The sequence below is a fragment of the Lepisosteus platostomus genome, chromosome 19, assembly GCF_059453375.1.
Source record: "Lepisosteus platostomus isolate fLepPlt1 chromosome 19, fLepPlt1.hap1, whole genome shotgun sequence".
NCBI lineage: Eukaryota > Metazoa > Chordata > Actinopteri > Semionotiformes > Lepisosteidae > Lepisosteus > Lepisosteus platostomus.
This window is the reverse complement of record NC_142629.1, coordinates 1,259,395-1,281,930: the sequence shown is the minus strand read 5'-3', so window position 1 is coordinate 1,281,930 and position 22,536 is coordinate 1,259,395. Positions and strand designations below refer to the sequence as shown.

The window sequence follows — 22,536 nt, the reverse complement described above, 5'->3', positions numbered from 1 at the left end:
GTACTGACAAACGGACAGACGAGGGGAGGTCACATCTGCTCATTGAATCGTCCGGCAAGAGCGACCTGTTTGTCAAGACTTCACACCCCCCGGGGGTGGCGGCTGTTGCGCCCGGTGGCCACCAGGAGGCGCTCTGCAGGCTGGCTGCGTGCGAGTCTACGTGCGCCGGGGCGCTGCAGCAGTGGAGGACTGGGAACAGAAACCTGAATCCCCTCCCGTCGAGGATACACACCCCCCCGTCTCACCCCACGGGCTCTGCCTGCAGGACAGCTTCGGGTTCGGGAAGCTGTGTTGTGGAAAAACTCTTGCAAGAGCGCAGCAACAGGGCGGCGAGCAAGACACGGAGTGAGAGACTCGGACAGGCTCCCAGCCTTCCTCCACACAGAAGCACACTCATCGGCGCGTCTATGCATCGGAGGCCAGCTCTGATTGTGCTCAGTAAGGTGGGCTCTTTTACAGTCATTTCTCTGAGCGCTTGTTTATACCAAATCCGTCTGCACGGCTGTGGCCCGGCGAGACGCGGTGCGTGTTTTTTTCTGTCTTGTGACGGATAAGGCGAATCGCTGACAGGAAGCCTTGCGCTTCTCCAGCGTGGTTATGCCCGTTTCGTGAAGAACACTGGTGTGTGTGTGTGTTTTTTACAAATATATCATTCTGAACCGTTTCATTGCGGCCAGTCTGGGCTCTGCGAGGGGGGTATTTCAACAACATCAACACACAAGCATGGAAACGCGTCTTGGCCTGTAATATACTAATCATTGCTAAACTTGTGGCGATCGAAGCGGGGGTACCCAGTTGTTGTTTCCCGCTGTGTGGGGTCGTGCATTTTGTGTTTTGGCTCTCGGTGACTGCGCCCGTATGGGAGCCCAACACTTGGTAAACACCCAGTCCCGCTGGCTGATCCAGCAGACGGGCTGTTTCCTCTCGGCTCCGAGACCCCAACACGCTGGGGTGTGTGAGCTGCTGCTCACTCAAACCTGGCGATGCGGTCTGGGACGTTTTATCTTCTCCCTGTCCGGTGTGGCGATTCAAAATAATTCAAAGTAGTTCAGGTAGGGGGCTGCGTCAGCATGCAAAGGGACAGGTACAGGTTTATCCCCCGCTGGAAAGAGAAGAGACACAAGGTTTCGGCTGTGGAGCCTTCTTCAGTGACACCTGTGGATTAAACCCCTCACAGTCTCTTTCTGGTGTGGCCCCGAGTGTGCTTTGCATGAGGGCTTTCCTCTCCCCAGACAAGGGGTTCGCGACAAATGGATCGGAGAGTTCGGCCCCAGGGCAGCTGGAGTTTCTGCTTGGCATTGCACAGACGGGCTTGATGGCAGTAGAGTATGGATTAAGCGTCCCGCGTTTCACGCTGAGCGCCAATGTGGTGGCGTTTTATATCGGGGCTGATCCGAGCTCTGGCTGAGAGGAAAGTCGAACCCCTGTCCCTTGACAGGCTGACCCGGCCGTCGTGCGGAATAACGTGCCCACGCCTCACCTCTGGGGTGACAGTGAGAGAAATTCATGGGGTTTTACAGGGCTGTAAACTGCTCAAGTGTCTGTGTGGTCCCTGCTGGCCCAGGCAAACACTGAGAGCAGCACCTGGTGGCTGCTTGTCTTGGGAAAGGGGCTGGACTTGACCCCAGGGGTCACTGTGCCATGTGCTCTCATGAGACAGCTCTCCTCTTTCTGAGGTGCCGGTTCCCAGTGAGAGCCTGCAACCTCAGCTGCTGGCGTGTTCAAACCTCACCTCTGTAGTGTGTAATTGAGCGTCCTGCTGTGTTTGACTGGGTCAGTTCACTGCGCGCTTTCTGCTCCTTCTTTTTGCTCCGGTGCGTATTACACTAGTGCTGCTGTAAAGCGCTTTTGAGTTGCTTTTCAAAGAGATCGGAAATAAATTGAACCGTTGTGGTGTGCGTTGGTTGGCCAGTCCGCAGTGGAGAATGCAGTCCAGAGCAGAGTCCCGGCTACTCTTAACCCAGGCTGAAAGTCCAGGCACGAACCTCTCTGTGTCTTGATATCAGCAGAAGAGCAGGGGGAGCCTTCAGTCAGGCCTCTGTGGCATGGCGCTGTGGGGGAGACAGGAGCTGAGCCCCAGTACACAGGAGGTCCTTTAGTGTCGAACTGGAGGCTTTCTTAAAGAAGTGCTTCTTGGAAGAAGGTTGTCTGCAGAGCTCGGAATGTGCGCTGTGCTGTCACGTGGGGCTCTGTGGGCATTTCCATATCCTGCCCAGTCCTGCTGTGCCAGGGCGCCACTGGTGTGTGCGCCGTGTTAATGCTGTACGCTAGTGTGTGCGTGACAGCCCAGGGGCCCCCTCCTCTCGCTCTGAGCGGAGCCCAGGGCCGGACAGAAGACTGACGGAGCCAGAGGTCTCCCAGCTCGCAGACCAAGCCTGATGTGCAGAACGGCAGCCTGCGTGTGTGTGTGTGAGAGTGTGTGTGTGTGTGTGTGTGTGTGTGTGAAGGGGGGGTGGGGGGTGTCCCTCTCCAGGCTCTATCACAGCAGCAGACCTGTTTAAACTTCACTTACGGCTCTTGCAGCCTTATCAGCTTCTGGAACCGGGTTCAGGCTTTTTATTAACCTGAAAGAAGCTGCTCCAGGAGGCAGGTGAAAAACAGCTGTCGAAAGTCTTGTTTTGAAAGCCCTTTGCAGCTGTGTCGGCTGCTTCATTGAGATAGCGTGTGTTTGTCTTAAGAAACGAACCTGCTGAGGAAACGTGAACGTCTGCTTCGTGCCTGACCAGGTTGAGGAAGGTTCTTTGTGTCGTTTTGCTCGGATATTCGTACGCTGGACCTTCCTGTCCGACCGAGGCGCTGAGCTGTGCACAGCAGCTCTTGGCAGGGGCTGTCCAGTGTGCAGCGGAGTGACGGAGAGGTTCGCCCTCGCTGTCCCTGACCCGCCTTCCAGGACACTCGTACAGTAGCAGAGCTGGAGAGGCGGGCTGTGACTTCCGAATCTGAATCTGACAGCCTCCAGACTCTCGTTCCCTGGGGAAGCAGTTTAATCCTATGGGAGAGGAGGAAGTCTTATACAGCTCAGTCCGATTGTGGATCGTGTGTTTTCTCCTCCTCCCCACAACCCAGCTTGGTCATCCAGTGGGGGGGGTGTTCCCCTGAGACACAGCTGGACTGTCCAGAACCGGGAAGACTCCTGCACGGGCCACTTCCTGACGTGTGCTTTTTAACCGAGCTCCTCCGTACATGATAGTGTCGGCTCTGTGGTCTCTGTGGTCTCTGCGGGTGCACCCGTAATCTTCCAGCACTGAATGTTAATAATAATAATAATAATAATAATTGCTTACACTTATATAGCGCTTTTCTGGACACTCCACTCAAAGCACTTTACAGGCAATGGGGATCCCCTCCACCACCACCAGTGTGCAGCCCCACCTGGATGATGCGACAGCAGCCATAGTGCGCCAGAACGCTCGCCACACACCAGCTCTCAGTGGGGAGGAGAGCAGAGTGATGAAGCCAATTCACAGAGGGGGATTGTTAGGAGGCCATGATTGGTAAGGGCCAGGGGGAACTTTGGCCAGGACGCCAGGGTTGTTCCTGGTGTGCTGCAGCCCCTGCTGACTTACGCACAGGAATCTGCAGCTCCTGAGCCCGAAACTGTGCAGCGGGAGTCTCCCGAGCTCCTAGGAGGTGTAGCTGTGGGGGAGGACCTCACTGGGGGTCGCTGGGGGTCGCTGTGCTGGCCGCTGTCCCTGAGGAGGCGGCGTGGGGCCGCGCCGGTGACCCCATCTCTGCTCTGTCCTTGTGTCCCCACAGCTGTGGCCAGCGTGCGGAGAGCCCTGCAGAAGCGGAGAGGACCCCAGGGGTGCAGCCGGTGACCAGCCGTGATGGAGGAGGAGATGATCTTCAGCATGGAGGAGGTGGACAGCGCCCGCAGGGGGGGCAGGCACGCCGGCTCGCTGGAGGACCCCGACAGCGACGAGGAGGACAACTTCTACATCTGCCCCATCACCGATGACCCGTCGGAGAGCCAGGCCAAGAACATCTGCAACTACCTGAAGAACCTCATCCACAACGAGCAGTACTCCTCCAGCGCATCGCCCAAGAAGTCCTTCAGCTTCAAGGTGAGCTCTGGGCAGGACAGAGGCCTGCCTTCTCCCTCCTAGCATGAGCTCAGAGGCACCCTGCTGAAGCCTCACGTGTCTGCAGCTTTGAGCTGGTTCCCTGTTCTCTGTAAAGGAGAGACTCCACTACTGGCTGAATTAAAGCCAGATCCCCTTTCAAGCACACTGATACTGTGGTGAGAAAGTTTTGCAGGGGAGAACTAGAGAACTGATTGAACTCTGTCATCTACTAAATTACATGCAACAGCACTGTCTGCAGGCATGTCTTGTTTGTTTTAGCTGCTAATTGTTTTTGCTTTGTAAAAAAACTGGCCGTTGTACTGTGAGGTCCTGCTGGGTGTCTGACCTGCTAAAACCACATGCACGCTCGCTCTCATAAACCAAGCCCCTTTCATGCTAAAAGACATTATCTGCTTCATGCTTGGGTTTTTGCTTTCAGCGTGAAAAAAAAAAACTTTAACCTGTCTCTAACATTCCACAGAGTGTTGTCCTATTCATAGTCAGGGCACAACAGCGAAGCAGCTGGCTGGTAAGATGCTGTGGTGAAGCATTCTAGAGAAAACCAGATAGCGGCCCCCCCTTCACAATTTAGACTAAAAGGCTTCAGGGACTTCTGTCCTGCTGCAATGAAGAATGTCAGAGTGTCCTCTGATTTCAAAGAAAGCTCAAGAACCATGTAATCTAGATGCCAGACTGCGCCCTGAGTGTCAGAGTATAGCTCCCTGACTCTTTATTTACATCGCTGTAGGCATGTGCTCGTCTAGTCTCAGAGACAGGCTGCAGCCTCCTGTCACAGTCACAGACAGACGCTGCCTTATAAGGCACTGAAACGGACAGATGGCTACGCTGAGTGTGTCAAGGGCTGGGCCTCTCTGGCTCCTGCCCTGGGGTGCTCTGAGCCCTGAAGAGGAAAAGGAACAGAAATAAAAACAAATAATAAACTGCTTCCTCAATCTCCAGTGTTGTGCAAACAAGATCTGTTATTCTTTTTTGTTTGTTCATGTTGAGGGTAAGGGAAGTTTATGTGTGAGGTGCTGTGTTTTTTTAAAACAAACGTACAGTGCAAGAGCTGTGCATGTTCAGTTTTGCTACATTTCTCACAAGTGTAAATTCCAAACAAAAAGCTTTAAACTGTGTACCTGTAGTTCAGAGCTGTAAGACTTGCCTTCTCATGCTGCATTTCCTGCAGGAAGTGATGTCATAATGCTCCCTTCCCCCGCTGACCTCAGAGCAGGGTCAGGGGGCGATCAGCCAGTGTGACAAAGGGGGTTGTTCAGTGTCCGATATCCCAGATCACTCCTCCACAATACATGCTCTTGGCATTGGCCCATGTGCCTGACCAGGAGGGGGAACCCACCTAGAGGATTGCGATTATATAATTTCCTCTCCTTTGAGTTAGATTAATCTCTTTTAGCCGTTTATGTTGAGCCACCAGGTAAGTCAGTTGAGAGCAGACTCTCATTTATCCGACACCCTGGAGGCCCATTCATACAGGAGGATCCTGCTCAGGAGAATCATAGCAGAGTCCCAGGATTAGAAGGCGTACCAATCCAGTTCAGAGCCCTGACCAGTCCTCTGCCTGGCTGCCTTAACCTATCTTTGCTTTTTTCAGTTTAGAAAAAAAAGTCATAAAAAGACAATTTACATCTGAATCCCTCTACTTTGGGGCCCAGAGGTAGCAAAGGTGTTTTTGATAATGTATGTGAATTTATTTAAGCAGATGTGCTGTAAAACAAGGCAACAGGACAAGGAGTTTGGAAAGATGCAGAAGACTTTCTCCTGAGCTAACTGTTCTTAAAGTGCTGTTTTCCTCTGTAGCTCATTAACCCCCACACTGCCTCTGCCTCACTCTTTCCCATGTGTCCTGTAGAAAGAACCAGAGGCGCGATCTGTCAGTTTTGGGGTGTTGTCTGAACGAGGTCGGGTAGGTTCCGCCTTCACATCGAAATCCACCTTCCCGCCATCGCTCCCATTCCTCTCCTTATTCTCCGTCCTCTCCTGATCCGTTCTCCTCCTCGTCTCTCCTCTTCACAAGCTTCCCCCCACACACTGCACCCGATTCTGTGCAAGCTAACTCTCACAGTCCATCAGACGGGCTGGGCCTCCCCCCTCTCCTCTCTGTTTCTTTCCTGCACAGTCTTCCTGTCTTCCCGAAATCAGGCCAGCTGTACTGTGTATTGCATGGCTGCAGGGTACAGCCAGAGCAGAGCTTCCTGATCCCATTGACTTTTCTTCTATCGATTGCTTTCCCTTTCATCTAATGAAGACAGTACTGATCAACTGCCGTGCTCAGTCAACACAAGCGCTCCCTCGTGCTTCTCTTAATTAAGTGTGGCCTTTTAAGACTGTTCCATTGACGGGAGCTGCTGAACTGTAGACGTCCTTTACTGCCGTAGCCTTATGGCTTGTGCTTCTGCCAAGTTCTTCCCTGTGCCCATCTTTCTCCCCCCCGCCCCCTTCGATTATGGCTTGGTACTTCCGTGGAAGAGAAAAAGTTGGCTTTCGTGCTGGTCACAGAGTTCTGCGACGCCCCGATTCCTGAGTGGGCGTCTGTTCCGTTTGTGTGCAGGCGGCGGACTGAAGCGATTGACCAGTCAGTGCTGCGACAGTCAGCTGATTGTGTTCAGGATGATTTCGTTGTTGACGGGGTTACAAAATCAGACAGGCTGGGGGCTGTGGAGGTGCGAGTGCAGAGTCCAGTGGCAGTGGAGGCAGGACTGTGAGAGTCAATATTATGAAGTGGGTGTGTTGGTCGGACACAGAAGTTACTCTGCACTCCTGATCTCTGTGCTCTGGATGAGCAGGTGGTTAGGTTGTCTGTCAAGTAGACCCAGGTAGGGTACCTTCTCCCCAGTGAGAGGACGAGGTTCTTCTGCAAACTTCACACCTGGTTAAGCCCTTTCCGTTTTCTGTGTCTTCTTAAGTATTGCATTATTGCATGCCGATTCCATCTCTAATGTACACTTCTGTTTTAGAGAAGCAGGCGATCGCAAGGATATGCTTGGTGTTTCTGCAAAGCTTGTCTTTTCATTGCCTTCTAAGCCTGTCCAGAACTTTGAATTATCATATCCCTGTGAAGTGAGCATTCAGGCTGTGTATCGCCACCAGTGGTAGGATATAGCCTCCTGCTCCAATAGTTATTTTAATATTTTGAATACAATCGAAAAAAATCTCAAGACCTACTCTAAAAGTACATCTTATTCCATGTTTGAACATTTCTGCGTCCTGATAACGGCCAGACTTTGAGGTGTTGGGGGTTGTACAGTACTTGGCTGTTGCCCACACAGTGACTGCCATTCTGGGTGTCCTGGGAGGTGGAGCACAGTGAGGTGGGCACTTCACCTTGGCCCTGCGCCCAGACTAGTGTGGACAGAACTGTATCTGAGAAGGAAGAGCTTCTGAACGAAGCTGCTGTTGAACAGATTCCACTGTGGTCACTCGAGTCTGATTGCAGTGTGTTTACAGGGAGAGAGCTAGCAGTAAACAGCAGATGCTAATCTGTAAAGCCTGAGCCAATCAAATAAACGCAAGGAGTTTGCTTCTCTTAATGCATCAGTTTGCCTATGTAATGTGCCTTAGATATTGTCAGATTAGGTTTGTGTGGCAGTTACATTTAAAATCCTTATAATTTAAAATCTGTGTGGAAAATGAGACAGGAAAATACTAACGGATGAAAATTATTGAGTTGTTATTTATAAAAGAAGTGTCATGTTTTTGTATCGTGTGTTTTGTATCCTGTTTGCATAAGCGCAGTAGAAATTAGACAAAGCAGGGGTGGGTCTGATCCTCTGCAGTTTCTAAAACGTGAAACGGAGTAGACTGCTGTGAGCCAGGAGTCTGCGTTGTGTGTGTTCATCCAGATGGTTAAGGACCTGAGCTGCTGGTGAATGACAAATGTGTCCCTGGTAATGACCCAGCGATTTTGTGGTGCCACGCTGTGCCAGCCAGTCCTTGGAGGCAGGGCACTGGGCATCAAAACAGATGCAGATGGGCCCCTCTTTACAATATGAGGGTGTCAGAAAACAATGGCACTGTATCTTGCCTGGATACTTGTGTTTTGTGTGCATTATGGTCTGCATTCTAAATGTCCAGCTTCTTTGGATGTAAAACCACACAAAAGCATACCTCAGTGGACACAGTCCCTGTAGTCCTCTTTAATCTGTATATGTTGCCCTGGCCACCCTTGCACACGGGCTCTTCTGTGCTGTAGATAAGTGTTTTACTTATCAAGTGCTGCGCGTGTTTATGTAAACATCTTTAACAGCTTTATCCCCTGAAGTGTTTACCCCTTCTAAGCTCTGGAGTCCTCTTGCCTCTCGGTAAACCTGTGGCCTGCTGTGTGTCGTAGCTCTCAGCTGTTTGTGTGTGTGTTTCTGCTGAAGCTGTGGAAAAAATGATCAGTCTCGTCGGCAGCCGGACTCGGGGGGGGTGGAGAGACTGCCGCTGCTGTAAATCCTGGCTGTCGCAGGGGCTGAAAGCGCCTGGGCTTGTGGTCATGATTTCTTCAGCTTCTAGGTGTGCCTGGGCTGTAGCCTGGCCTTTTTTTGTCCTTGTACCCTGCACGCCAAGCAGACCCCATGTCGTGCCTGAACATTGACCCAGCGTGATGTGAGCGCTCAGCCATGCCTGTCGGTGTCGGGGAGGCTCTGAAGCCGATGAGAACGAAAGCACGTGTCGGTGTCAAAAAAGACGTTCTGATTGCAAAAAGGCAACCTGAAACATCCGTTGGTCGCGCTGCCGGCCGAGTGGCGGAGGCCGATTGGCTGGAATGTAAAGCCCAGCTCCCCGCAGAGCTCGACACCCCTGCTGCCTGTGCTTTCGGCCTCTTCTTCCTTCTGCGCTTCCCCATCCCTGTGCGTCTGACTGACTGGGGGGCTCTGCACCCTTGTGGTGATTTTGACGTATTTTCCATGTCTGCGCCCCGCCACAGGAGGCTTGGAAGCATGCCATCCGGAAGGCCAAGGCCATGCCCGATCCCTGGGCGGAGTTCCACCTGGAGGAGATCGAGACGGAGCCCTGTGTGCGATACAGGTCCGTGCCTCCGGCTGTCTTGTCTGTCCCTCGGTCACACGGAGCACCGGTGAGGCGTCGGCCAGAACGTGCTCGGACACGGACCCTCGTTCTGCTGCAGTAGTCCCCTGTGATAGTCAGACATGAAACTGACCAGATCGAGCTCTGTACGTCTTTGTGCCCTGTTCCAAGGTTTCAGATCTAACAAAGCAGTGCTCTAGCTATCCCTCCCCCCTGCTCAGATTGCTTTCTCTTTATTAATCCCCGTCTGTGGCCCTTGTAATGACTGATGCCACTGGCTCGAGTCGCCTCTTCAGGGTGTTCCCCAGCCCTGATAGATGTGCTGCTCTTGCTAATCGGGTGATGCCTGTGGCCTCCCTGTCCCCTCTGTGCTGGGCTCACACGGACTGGGCTGAGGCTGGGCCGCCGTCGAGGAGCACAGAGAGGGCAGCCGCGTTGAGGTTTCAGAGTACTGGAAGACGGGGGACTTCTGAACGGGTGTGTGGTGTCACGGCTCTGGGCCTGTACAACGCACACTGCGGCAGGCAGCTGGTCAGTGATGGGGCTCTCGGCTTCTGTTTGAACCTGCTGCTCTTCCCAGAGAGCTGATGAGGTCACTCCGAGTGGAGCTGGAGTGCTTGTGAAGTACAGAAACGGGCCGGGGACCTGTTAAACCCCTCAGCTGGGAGGTTTCAGTCGCACCAAGTCTGCCGAAGAGAGTGTGAACAGTACGCACCCACCGTAGCCCTGTCTGGGTGTGTTAGTAATCAGAGGGCAACATGTGGCCTGATCCCTGTTGGAGGCTGTCCAGGAAGCGTGCACACACACACACACACACACACACACACACACACTGTTCCCTTGTGCACACTCTGCAGGGACCAGGAATCTAATAATACTGGAGGCGCTGAGCCGTGTTACACAAGTCTGCGATATTATTAACCTCATTTGTACCTCATTATTTGCCAAGAAGCCCTTGTAGGCCTCCTGTCCTTACGATTCCAGATATTCGGGGACTCACTGAGTTGCCTTTGTGCAGCTCCTTATAACACGGTCCTTTATAGTTCCTGAGCAGGGATGAGAACTCTTCTGTTTCGGGCTTTAATCTGTCGCTCCAATTTAACATTCAGCCCGTATTAACGACCTTAAAGTTAAGTGACACTGTCATTTCAGCGGTTCTTTCAATGAATGTCTTGAGGTCCACAGTTCACATACTGTCAATAACGTCTCTGCTCCATGGTACCCAGGGAAGCTAGGGTCCACAGAGCATGTGTCCAATGCCCTCGATCACTCCTAGCGTGATCCTTTCGTCAATGTGTGTGTGTTGTGCCCGCAGGTACAATGCTGTGACTGGGGAGTGGGCACAGGATCAGGTCTATATAAAGATGGCCACCCAGGTGAGCTCTCGGAACAAACAGAACGTCATTCCAGTTTTCATTAATGCTGAGCAGCTGTTGTCATTTTTTTAAATTACAGCAGGCTGGGCCACAGTGGACCTGTAACTCGTTTTAATGTGTTTAAGTGTTGGCAAATAAGCAGCTGGTTAGATACTAAACAGCTCTCTGTGTGTTGCCGGGATGGATGTTTCTGAGGGTGAACAGCCACTAATTAATCTCTGCTTGGGTTTGTCTCCCCAGCCCTTCGGAAGGGGAGCCATGAGGGAGTGCTACAGAACGTGAGTAGGCTAATTCTGTCGGCGTCGCCTTCCGCTTCAGGGAAAAATAACCGCTCTGCGCAGATCTTTCTTCCCTGCTTGCTCCCTCGGTGGAAAAGAATTTGGTTTGCCGTTTGTCCGCTGGACGGGCCCGATAGTAGCTTTCTGAATCACGGCGCCGTGACCCCATCTTGCATCGGGCTCTTTTCTAGTTGTTTGTTTGATCAGATTCGACGAAGTGACGTCAGCGAGGTCCAGAGAGCACGTGCTAGGCTCCTCGTTTGCCGGAGCGGGGATCAATTTGTTAAACGAGGTTAGAAACAGGAGGGCAGCTGGTTTTGAAATTGTGGGAAGCAAAACACGAGAGCTGGACTTTGTCACTGTGTTTTCTCATGAACAGGATAAGGCCGGGCAGACAGCTGAAGATGTGAGCTTAACATACTGCCTCACCACATCTGGCACAGCTGTCACCTTCACCAGTCTCACCCTTTCAACAGCAGTGTGTTAGTGTGGTGCAGTGCAGGCGCTCAGTTAAATGCCAGAGACAGAAATAGAAGTGGATCCAATTAGACACCCAAGTCTGGGCAGTGGTCACTACCTTGAAGATGACCGAGGGACTGCAGTGTCCATTCCCTGCAAAGACTGCAGAACATGATATATTTAGCAGCCCATCCAGGAACTAGCTTAGTGCAGAGATAATGTTTAGTACAAAAGCACGTGGAAGTATTGCCCAGATGTTATCGGTTTTTTTTTATTTTGGGGCATTTTATCAAAACAACAGCAAGTGCAAAAAACAGCCTAGCAGTGTTCCTTTTTAAAAATGTCTAATGCAGACTCTCGGTGAAATTGCTGATGAAGAAACCCAGTACAAACTTAACTGGCCTGAGTTGCTCGTTCATGCCCCTGGGGACTGTGGGCCCGGAAGAGCCGTGACTGGGATCTCTACCCACTCTTCAGCACAGATCCTTCCAGCAGTTCAGATTTTACATAGACGTTTAATCGGTCAAGTTTTTGCAAGAATGCAAAGTTATTTTAATGAAAAAAACTGGAAAAAAAAGTCTGTTTTTGCACTGAAAGTGCAACCTAAGGCCATATTTAAACCGCAGACAAGTCACCCAGGGACCTCCAATCTTATAATAATAATAATAATAATAATAAACTTTATTTTATATAGCGCCTTTAAAGGTGGCTTCTCAAAGCGCTTTACAGGATGACAAAGAAGGAAGAAGAAACGTGGAAGGACAGTTTTTATCTGAAAAGAGGCCGTTCGCTGAGAGCAGCTCATTTGCAGATTGAAGAGCCGTGAATGTGAATGTGCGGAGCTGAGCACATCTCGCAGTCTGTTTGCTGAGCAGGATGGGGGATGGGGAGGAGGTGTGTGTGTCTGCTGCGCTGGCAGGGAGTTTCTGGCCTTCTCTGCCAAGACACGAGGAAATGCAAACCGTGTGTCTCCCGATGCAAGATAAAACACTGCCAGAGGAGGCCAGCCTGCACGGACAGGGGGAGCTGGAGCTGTTTTTAGCTTTAGCTGTGTTCAGTTTTTATTCTGTTTGTTTGTGTTTTCACTTGGGGAAAGGGCATTTAGAACCCAGAACAGGAGGCACTTCTTTACACAAAGTGTTGTGGGGGCATGAAACAAGCTACCCAGCCCATGGTTTTGAAGTCATTGCCTTTGCTCCTTTCACCAAAACACCCTGAGTAACAGTAACAACCAAGACAGTTTTCCTCCTTGATTTGTAAAATGCCAGATGTCATTTTTCAACCCCGCTGTGCTGTCTGCCTCCCCCTCAGGAAGAAGCTGTCCAACTTCTCTCACAGCCACAACTGGAAATCGGCCTCCAACTACGTGGCGAAGCGCTACATCGAACCCGTGGCCAGGGACGTGTACTTCGAGGACGTCCGGCTGCAGATGGAGGCCAAGCTCTGGGGGGAGGAGTACAACCGCCACCGGCCACCCAAGCAGGTACCGCAGGGCTGGGGGCGGGGACAGGGGCGGGGACAGGGGCGGGGCACGGCCAGGGGGCTGGGCTGGGCGGGGCAGGGCAGGGGGCACCACCATCCTGGCGGCCCCACGGACACAGGCATGGGCCTGGGCTTTGACTGGTAATTGTTTGGGTTACCTGGCAGAACGCCGCCCGTCTCTTCTTGTTGAACGGGTTTTCCAAACGCGGACAGACTGGGCAGAGATCATTTTTTAAAATTCCTGATTTCTGCGTTTGGCTCCTACAGTTTTGTTTCCCCGCGAGTGGCCTCCTCCATTGCAAGTGGTACGTCGTGATACGGGTGGAGTTCTTTTTGTCCGACACTGTCCAGTCCAGCCCCCCCCCCCCAGAACACGGTTAATGGGAGCAAAACGCCCAGAACAAAACCGACCTGCGGGTGCGAAACAAACCAGACTCCCCTTTTCTGAGAAGCGACTCCTTGTGCGTTTTGATGTTGACGTGACACTGCGCGGTCCCTGGCTCGCGTAGGGGCAGCCCATCTGATTCCAGCTGGCCCGTGTTTTCTGCTGCTCTCCAGCTTTCTTCTCTTCCCTGCGTTTGGCTTTTTCCCCTCCGAGACCTTGTCTTTGAGCGCTGGGGCACCCGACTGGACCACTGGGGGGGGGGCGCTACTGGCGGCTCATGGCGGCATTTGTTTTCGGTGTCTCAGCTGTGCGGGCTCGTGGAGCAGATCCGCAGCTACAGTACGTGAGCCGCAGGAGTACAGTGTGTTCTGCGAGCGAGTGGACATGTGTGTGTGTGTTTGGGAACTGGGATCCTGCCAGGCTGTGTAGCTCACTACAGATTCCCCCACAGGCACATACCATACATGCCTTCCCCTGCACTTGCGCCGGTACTGCCTCACACTGCAGCTAAACACTCACACTACTGGAAGCTACTTGAGCCAGTCAGGCCTGCCCTTTCATTCATGCATGTTTTGAGATATACAGTATTAATCACCAGGGAGTGAGATTTATATCTGGAAAGATACAGTGCGTATTGTCTGTGCAGTGCTGTCCAGGAGGCCCCACCCCCTGACCCTGTGAGCACTGGCCATCTCCCTGATGTTGACCTGGGCCCCTGAGGTCATCTTCTCTGTCACGGCTAATGTCAGGGCCAGGTCACCGCCCCCTGCCTCGTGACCGCGGGCTGTGGTAACTGAAGACAGCTGGTGACGGAGGCGTTGGCTAAGTACTGTAAAATGAAACCAGGCACCCTGGGATACCCTGTGTGTATGTGCGAGACAAGACAGACGTGCCGATCATCTCCTTTCAAGACAGGAGCTGGGATCTCTCAGCCTGCAGGGAATGATGTCAAGTGGCCGGTTTGGGTTTTCAGCGTGCTTGACGCTCCTGCGCGGTGTTGCTCCTGATGGCACTGTGGAGTAGCAGTGTTAACGCGGCTTCGGATCCGCTCTCTCTCCCAGGTGGACATCATGCAGATGTGTATCCTGGAGATGACGGGACGTCCCGGGAAGCCCCTGTACCACCTGGAGCACTACATCGAGGGCAAGTACATCAAGTACAACTCCAACTCCGGCTTCGTTCGGGACGACAACATCCGCCTCACCCCCCAGGTCAGCGCCTCTCACCTTCGTCCGGGCTGTAGAGTCTCACTCCCCCTCTCCGTTTCTGCTCAATCCCCTCTCACACTCCTCTCACACTCCCCTCTCACTCCCCTCACGGGTTCTCCTTTGCCTTACTGCTCTCTGACTCTGTCCTGTCCCCCTGCGCCCCTCCTCTTCCTCACACTGTTTCCCCCTGCTCCCCTGCAGGCCTTCAGCCACTTCACCTTCGAGCGCTCCGGCCACCAGATGATCGTGGTGGACATCCAGGGGGTGGGGGACCTCTACACTGACCCCCAGATCCACACCGAGAAGGGCACCGACTTTGGAGACGGAAATCTGGGTACGACGGCGGGGCCAGGGGATCTGTTAGCCCGGTGTATGTATTTCCATCGGCTGACAGGGGTTAAAGACGTGCATCGGTTCCAGTTTTTATCTGTTGCATGTTTAATGCCTGTGAGCACACATGCTGCCCTCCCTTTCCAGTTGCGCTCTGCAGAGCCTTGTGGGTAAAGTGACTTATTCTGTTTCTTACCCCACGCTTATCCTACAAAAAGAAGATAGCAGCTGTGGTCTGTGTGTTGCAAGCGAGACAGTACGTAGGCACGAAAGTGTTCACTGCTTCTTAGGTACACTGTTCATGCACCAGGCACCGACTTGCTTACTGGGACGAGATGATAGCCCCTCCCCGCCCTGTCCTGACTGGCCGCTGTGTTTTCTGCTGCAGGGGTGCGAGGCATGGCCCTGTTCTTCCACTCCCACCTGTGCAATAAGATCTGTAAGAGCATGGGCCTGACCGCCTTTGACCTCTCCCCGCAGGAGCGGGCCCAGCTGGATTGTACCAACAAGCTGCTGGTGAGTGGGGCCGGCCCCCGAGCTGCTGCCAGCCCCGTCCGACTCTCCGGTCTGACCCCCGTGTTTCCCTGCCCCTCAGCAGTCCGCCCAGACGGTGCTCCGGGGCTGTGAGGAGCTGTGCGGCAGCCCCCGCGTGCGAACCATCTCGGGCAGCCTCCCCCCGCCGCTGCTGTCCCGCCTGTCCGAGACCTCCTCCGCCGACGACAACATGAGCGACGGCCCCTTCGACTCCCCGCCCTGCTCCCCGGCCACCCCCCACCTGGACTCGCTGGGCAAATCCCCTCTGGGTGAGCCTGAGCCGCTGGCGGAGAGCTGGCCCGCGGGGCTCTGGGGGTCCGGCAAGCCTGGCAGCGCGGAGACCGGCGCTGTGTCTGTGGGTCTGCGTTTGGGTTTGGGAGGGACTGGGTCGGGACGCGTTAAGGGATGATTGTTTTTCCCCGCCCGCCACCAAGCTTTCTGGTTTCTGTCCCGTGTCCGGCAGGCTGGTCGGTGCTGAACGACATGGACATCCTGGCCAACGAGACCAACAACAACAGCATGGAGCCCAGGGTCAGTGTCCGGCGGCCTGTGTCTGTCTCCCTTTACCGCCGGTTGTTCCTTGGCTCTGCCTCATGCACGTCTCCTCTTCCTCCCCTCCTCACAGGACTCGGAGAGCGGGGGTGACAGTGGGTACCCCAGCGAGAGACGCAGTGAGGGGGATGACCTGGAACACAGAGAGAGGGTAAGACTCCCTTAAAACGGGGCCCGCCGTCGCGCACACGCGTGTGCACACACACGCAAGCACGCCCGCCTTCCTGAAGAAGAGCTGAAGCCTTCTGTCAGATCCGGGTTCGGCCACCGCCTCCGAATCCTGACCGCTGACCGCCGGTCCGAGGGCTCTTAGCCTCCCTTTCTCAGCTGGGCCGAAAGACAACCTTTTTCTGCCGCTTCGCCGTTCCGAAGGGGGAGGAAATCGCGAGCAGAGGAAGAGTGACCCGTCCGTGTTGCCCGAAGTGCACCGAGGTGGCGATGGTCTCGGGGCGCGAGGCGGGCGGGGAGAGATCCTGGCGTTCCCATTCCTGCTCCTCCTCCTCCACGGGCTTCCCTCCTGTGGCCTGCGGGGGCTTTTTTCAGCCGAGAAGGAGTTTCTGATGTCGAGGTCGTGTTCGCAGGCCACGGCTCTTTTTTTATTTCCCAATTTGGATCTGCCAGTTCTCTTACACGGTCGGCCAGTGACGTGAGCCGGACTCGAACCGGCGACCTTAGACCTCGACCTCAGGGCCCCCCCCCCCTCCGCCTGCGGGCAGTTGAGCCCTTTTGAGCCCCACGCCGTGGTGCGATTGGCCTGACAGGCAGCTCCGCTGAAACCCCCGGACCTAAGCCCCACCTCCGCCACTTCTTCAGAAAATCATCACATTGCCTCAGCTGGGTGATCCAGGGCATCATTTTCAGTCACTGAGTCCTCAGCGCTGTGGCTGTGCTTCCTCGTGGGCACGCGCCCTTGGGGAAGCCACACCCCTGCCTGTGTCACCTTGCACGGTCGCTATCTGGACACGTGAGGGAGCGGCTTGGCGGGGGAGCGTGCAGTACTGCAGCGGTATCCTCTGCACGGGGCTGGAACGAGGGCTGCTGCAGGAGCTCTGATCCGTGACGCCATGTCCTTTTACGTCACTACATAGGCCAGCTGGCTGGGTAGCAGGAGGCCGTACGAATCGGACGAGGACAGTATCCGAAGGGTAAATACGGACATCCCCTCCCAAAGTCATCATCATCACCACCGCCTAACACCCCCTGCCCCCCTCCCTCCCTGTCTTCTTCAGAACCTCACCTGGCACCCCTGGTACCTGTTGGGCTTCTCTAGACTTAGTCACTGTGGCTCACAGCTTTTCCCTGGTGTTTTTCTTTCTTTCTCCTAACCAGAAAAGAGTGGCGCTCCTCAACAAGCCCTCCTTATCTCCCAAACACAACCCCCTGAACAGACCGGTGACTCTTCAGTGTGCATGGTGCTGGCCTTGTGTCTGAGAGCACTGTCCTCTCCCTGTGCCCCCTGAGACCCCGGGCTCTGTGCGTCTGCACTGTGGTGTGGATACACTGTTGTCATAAACGGAGACCTTGCACCAAAGTTAAAGCCAGCCTTTGTGGTTATATCACGCTTTTTTAAATTCAGACCATAAAGAAAGGAATTATTTTAGGAAAGATGTACTTAGTGGTGCTATAAAATGAGGGGCTGGTGTTGCCTGCAGATGCGTTGAGGATATCTGTGCATTCCAAACTGGGGGATATCCGGGTGAATGCGTAGCTGTTTTATGACAACGTGTTTTCCAGGCATGCGGTAACTGACGATTGGTGTGTCTGTGCCCGAATCGGCGCCCGTATTCCCTCAGGACCTGTCAGTTTTGATAGGTTGCTGATAGTTCTGATATTTGAGCCTGTTGATCAGCACTGATAACCTGTGCATGACACAGTGCCAGTCACATCTGAACCACCTGATCGCACTGTTTCCCAGCTCGTTTTGGCACGTGTCCAACTGAGAGCACAGATAAATTGAACTGAAGATGTCTTGTGGTATTTCCTGTTAAGTTACGACGCACACTAAAAACGTGCAAATTGTATTTGTGTGTTTTTTCCTCAATCGGAGACAGGCCCACAAAATAGCCTGAATCTCAGCACCTCTATTATGCTTCTTGAAACGGCAGTAGACGATGATTATATTGTAATAACCAGATCATTATTCATCTGACAGCGTTTTGGTTACCCCTTTCCTTACTGCCTGACTCAGAGGTGACCAAGGGTTTTGAGTAAAACACTCAGTCAGTGTGTGTTTTTTATAAAGAGGTCTAAATTTCTTTAATCTTTCATCTAAAATTGCATTTTAGAAATTAGTACTTCTGAATTGTGGGAAGTTCCTGTAAATCAGGAGCCCCAGTTAGTGACTCTACAGGCTATAGGAAGTGATTAAATGAAGGAAGTACTTGGAAATGAAAGTGTCTTAGTGTAGATCAGCAAGGTGCAGCCCACTGTTCAGCCTTGCTGTCGTTGAGCAGTGCCCTTCTGTCGGCTGACAGAATTAAAAATGGGCAGATCAGATTTCCCATGGGGCTGTTGCAGTGTTTTATCCCACTTGACAGGACACGCCAGACGTCTTCGTTAAGCGCCGGTCTGGTTTTTCCGGTCCCGGTCTTTCTAAACGTGTCCAATAAATCCCAGTCACGAGGAAGCCGGGGTGGTGCTGGGAGCTGCTTTCAACTCCAGACCCAGAGGAGTGAGCCGCGCTGGTCTGGGTTATTAACCGCACGTGGGGGGGGTGGGGGTTCACTAACGCCGAGCTGCATGAGTGTCACTCTCGTCCTGTGGGTCCCGCATGCCTCGTCCTGCCGGGATGTGTTCCCCTGACTTGCGGTGTCGTTGGTTTTAAGCGCGGTCCCCAGCCGCTTGCTGGGCGCCTGCGATGGGAGCGGGGCTGGGCCGGGGGCGGGGGGCTGGCACTGTGCACCGCGCCCGCGAGCCTGCGCGGTTCTCCCGCCTGCTGACTGCTCTCTCCCCGGGTCCCCCCTAGCTGACGGAGGAGAAGTGGAGCTTCTTCCACGCCTCGCGCTCCCACGTTCACCGGCCCTCCTGCGTGGCCGTGGAGGTGGAGCGGCTCAACGCCCTGCAGCTGGAGAAGAAGATCGGGAAGTCGAACCTCGGGAAGGTAGGGAGCCGCCGGAGAGCAGGGCCGAGTCTCGAGGCGGGGTTGGTCAGTCATGCGGGCGCAGACACAGCTGGTTTGAGTCAGTCTCATCATCTGACAGGCTCAGAAGCAGAATGTTTTATCCACCCCACTGCCGCTCGGTACTGACGTCAGCTGAGGACTCAGAAGCAGCTCCCCCAGTAGCTCTCCTCCTGGCCGAAGACAGAGAACCGAGCAAAGTTAAAGGTTCGCGTCTCCAGCGGTCTCAGTTTGACTGTGGATGATTGGGGGAAATCCATTAACAAGAATTTCCACCCCAAAAAACTCGGTTTGGGACACCAGCCCGCCTCCGAGGTGCAGCCGCCAGGGAAATGCCTGGCGTCATCAGGATGCTGTGTTTCCACGGCAACCTCGAAGCTGGCCTCCAGGAGAACAGGCAGTGAAAGTCAGGGAGCGACTGTCAGCCTGCCAGCACAGACGGGACCACTTTAGGTTGCTAGATAAAACCTGAACTAAGTTTCTGAGCAGGCTCACCAGTGCAAGAGAATCCTGACCCTGCGAAGAATTGTCATTTTCAGCAGCCTGTGCACAGTGTTTGTCATTTAGGTCATCGTGTGATTTTATGTGCGGCTTGTTAACTGTAGCATGTTTCTCTGTGACCCCTGACACCTGACCCCTGACCCCTGACCCCTGTGCGCTGCCTGCAGGTCCACCTGGCCATGGTGCGGTACCACGAGGCGGGGCGGTTCTGCGAGAAGGACGAGGAGTGGGACCGGGACGCGGCGCTGTTCCACCTGGAGCACGCCGCGCTGTGCGGGGAGCTGGAGGCCATCGCTGCCCTGGGCCTCTGCCACCTGCAGCTGCCCCATCACATCCTGCCAGAGGTCACCCTGGAGGTACGGGCGCTGAAACAGCCCGGGGGCTCAGGGCTGACGACAGCTGGACAGTTACGCACCCTGTCATCTGCGATCACACACTTGAATTTGTGCCGTTCAAACCAAACGGAATTATTAAAAACAGAGTGCTCCTCCGGGTGCAATTTAAATAATAACACACTTATTCATTCCCAGATTTTAATTTCTGTACCTTTCTTGGCAACTACATAGATTGTATTTTCTGTTTACTTTTGTTTCTTATCTTTTTTTTTGGTTATGATATTTGTGTTGTATTGTGTTTTATTTTTTGTATATGGGTTCTTAACAGGACCCCCCTGAAAACAGACTTTTACCCTGTCTGTAAACTCTGAGGGGAAAAAACCCGAAGTCTGTCCTAGTAAAGTTCCCTGAATGATTTCTCATGGAGCCGAAACTGCAGAGGTTATCCATCTCCGGAGGTGTTTGTGGTGACAAAACCATTATTTCTGCAGCCATAAAAAGCTGAATCTTTAACCTTCCAGGCAGGATAGGTGCTTCAGCTGAAGCTACTTGGCGCCTGGCTTTTTTCAGTGAAGTTTCCTGAGGCCCCAGAAGTGTCCCTGCCTGTCAGTCGGAGCTGTAGGCGTGCGCGGGGCCGAACCGTGTGCTGATCCAGCACTAACTCAGTCCCCTGCGGCTTGCGACAGTCCCCATGTGAAGACGGGCTGGGTCTGCAGGCAGCCTGTGACCTGCTGCTTGAGTGCGGGGGTGCAGTAAGGTGGGGTGCCCCAAGATGTTATTTTATCCCTTTTCCCTCCTCTCCCGAAGGACACCGAGGAGAACAGGAAGAAGGGGTTCCGGTTTCTCCTGGAGGCTGCTGAGGCGGGGGACCGGCCCTCCATGATCCTGGTGGCCAGAGCCTTTGACTCCGGGGCCAACCTGGCCCCCGACAGGTAGGCAATAATAATTACTGATGATAATCTTGCTTTTATACAGCGCTCTCCTGGACACTCCGCTCAGAGCGCTTGTGGGGACTGTGGGAGAGTGATGAAGCCAGTTCAGAGACAGGGATTATTAGGAGGCCATGATGGGTAAAGGCCAGGGGGAAATCAGGCCAGGACACCGGGGTAACACCCCTACTCTTTTCGAGAAGCGCCCTGGGATTTTTAATGACCACAGAGAGTCAGGACCTCGGTTTTACATCTCATCCAAAGGACGGCACCTTTTTACAGTAGTGTCCCCGTCACTATACTGGGGCATTAGGACCCACACAGACTGCAGGATTAGTGCCCTCTGCTGGTCCTACTAACACATCTCCCAGCAGCAGCCTAGCTCTCCCAGTAGGTCTCCCATCCAGGTACTGGCCAGGCTCACACCTGCTGAGCTGCAGTGGGCTGCCAGCTCTCCACTCACCAGTGCCTCCCTGTGCCCCGCAGGCCGCAGAACTGGGAGGAGGCCGTTGGCTGGTACAACAAAGCGCTCAACATGACGGACTACGACGAGGGTGGCGAGTACGACGGCATGCAGGACGAGCCCCGCTACCTGCTCCTGGCCCGGGAGGCCGAGATGTACCTGAGCGGGGGGTTTGGGCTGGATGCAGACCCACAGAGGTCAGGTATGTCGGGGGACAAGCAGAGAGAGGGGGCGCCCTCTAGAGGCTGGTCTTGTGCTCACAGCCAAGGGGTACACCTCTCTGACCAAGAGAGTGAGAAACGAGTGGCCGATGGCTGCCCAGACTAGTCTCAGCTGTGCAGAGATGTGTAGGCCCCCCGTTCGGCACCTGCAGTTCATCACCCCCATGAGGAGCTGTTCCCTCACCCCGCCTCTCTTCCTGCAGGGGACCTGTTCACAGAGGCCGCGGACGCCGCCATGGAGGCCATGAAGGGCAGGCTGGCCAACCAGTACTACATGAAGGCGGAGGAGGCGTGGGGCATGGTGGGAGAGTGAGGCCACGCCTAGCGAGAGCTTCGAATTGAATTTCAACATCGGCGCGACTGTTAACCCATCACCACTGGGAAGCCTGTACTCTCTGTCCGAATCCAAAACTGTTTACAGACGTTCAGCACCATAGTTTTCGATTGATTCTCTTTTTTTTCATGTAATTGCCCCTCGTGGGGAGAGCTATAGACTCTATACAGTAATGCTGTGTGCTACAGCTGGGTTGCTTTTTACAATTGCAGAGCAAATAAACTTTTAGCAAGACAGAAGAATTGTTGTCGCAGAAAGTCTAGGACGCCGCCATGCCTTTTTACTGTGCTATACTCCCAGCGGATCTGCACCTTGTATCTACTCACCCCACTGTGCTGCGACTTGATTTGTTTTTATGTTTTTATGTGCTTTTTAAAATGTAACTGAATATAATTCCTTTAATGGCAGCATAAAGCATAAAGTTGTTTCTTTTGGTGCATGGGAAAAAAAATAACTGAAAAAGCTTTGTTTACAAGATATTAATATAATTTTTTTTTTAAAGCATTTAAATTTATATCTACACATAACAGGTTACTGTGTGAAGGTGAAGGAGCAGAAGTGGCAGGTTTTTTTTTTTTTGCTAATCGAAGCTCCGAACCTTGTAATTCTGTGGGAGAAGGAGGCGTTTTCCTAAGTCTTGCGGTGGGGTTGTGCAGCTATCTCAGCCTCGCGCACAAAAGTGTACAGTGCTGTGTTGTTGCAGCTTGCATGTGCTTAGGCCTCCTGGGAATACGCACTCTGTATGATGATGGTGTCGTTTCTGAGCATGTCTGACCCGAGATGTGGGCCTTTTGTGAGCACTTCAGAAAATAAAAAGCATCAGTTCCTTTTGAAACTTGACTTTGATGCATTTTTGTTTTCTCCTCCTTGTGGGATTGCTTATTTCCTGTATTTCTTACCTGATAGCAAACACTTCGGGGGGGAGAAAAACTAACT

At 53.4% G+C, this 22,536-nt stretch overlaps 1 protein-coding gene and 1 long non-coding RNA gene across 8 annotated transcripts; one reads left to right on the top strand and one right to left on the bottom strand.

The window, feature by feature from the left end:
* Positions 1-9: 9 nt before the first annotated feature.
* On the top strand, positions 10-22,435 carry eef2k (eukaryotic elongation factor 2 kinase). 7 transcript variants are annotated; one of them, XM_088612879.1, is made up of 20 exons: positions 10-443; positions 3,757-4,064; positions 5,935-5,988; positions 8,995-9,095; positions 10,411-10,471; positions 10,712-10,749; positions 12,520-12,691; positions 14,137-14,286; positions 14,485-14,617; positions 15,002-15,129; positions 15,212-15,416; positions 15,611-15,678; positions 15,773-15,850; positions 16,788-16,844; positions 17,029-17,091; positions 18,665-18,799; positions 19,486-19,674; positions 20,461-20,585; positions 21,069-21,247; positions 21,470-22,435. In XM_088612879.1, exons 2-20 carry the CDS (start codon positions 3,828-3,830, stop codon positions 21,577-21,579), a joined length of 2,283 nt encoding a protein of 760 aa, XP_088469005.1. In that variant the 5' UTR covers positions 10-443; positions 3,757-3,827; the 3' UTR covers positions 21,580-22,435. The 7 variants fall into 7 exon arrangements, with proteins under 7 accessions (XP_088469005.1, XP_088469004.1, XP_088469007.1 ...); XM_088612878.1 differs by having other exon boundaries at positions 26-443; positions 15,209-15,416; XM_088612881.1 differs by lacking the exon at positions 16,788-16,844 and having other exon boundaries at positions 32-443; positions 15,209-15,416.
* Positions 4,338-4,604, bottom strand: LOC148644790 (uncharacterized). Its single transcript, XR_015928507.1, has 2 exons — positions 4,470-4,604; positions 4,338-4,436 (listed from the first exon to the last, which is right to left on the bottom strand). It is a non-coding gene; the product is annotated as an uncharacterized LOC148644790 (long non-coding RNA).
* Positions 22,436-22,536: the final 101 nt, after the last annotated feature.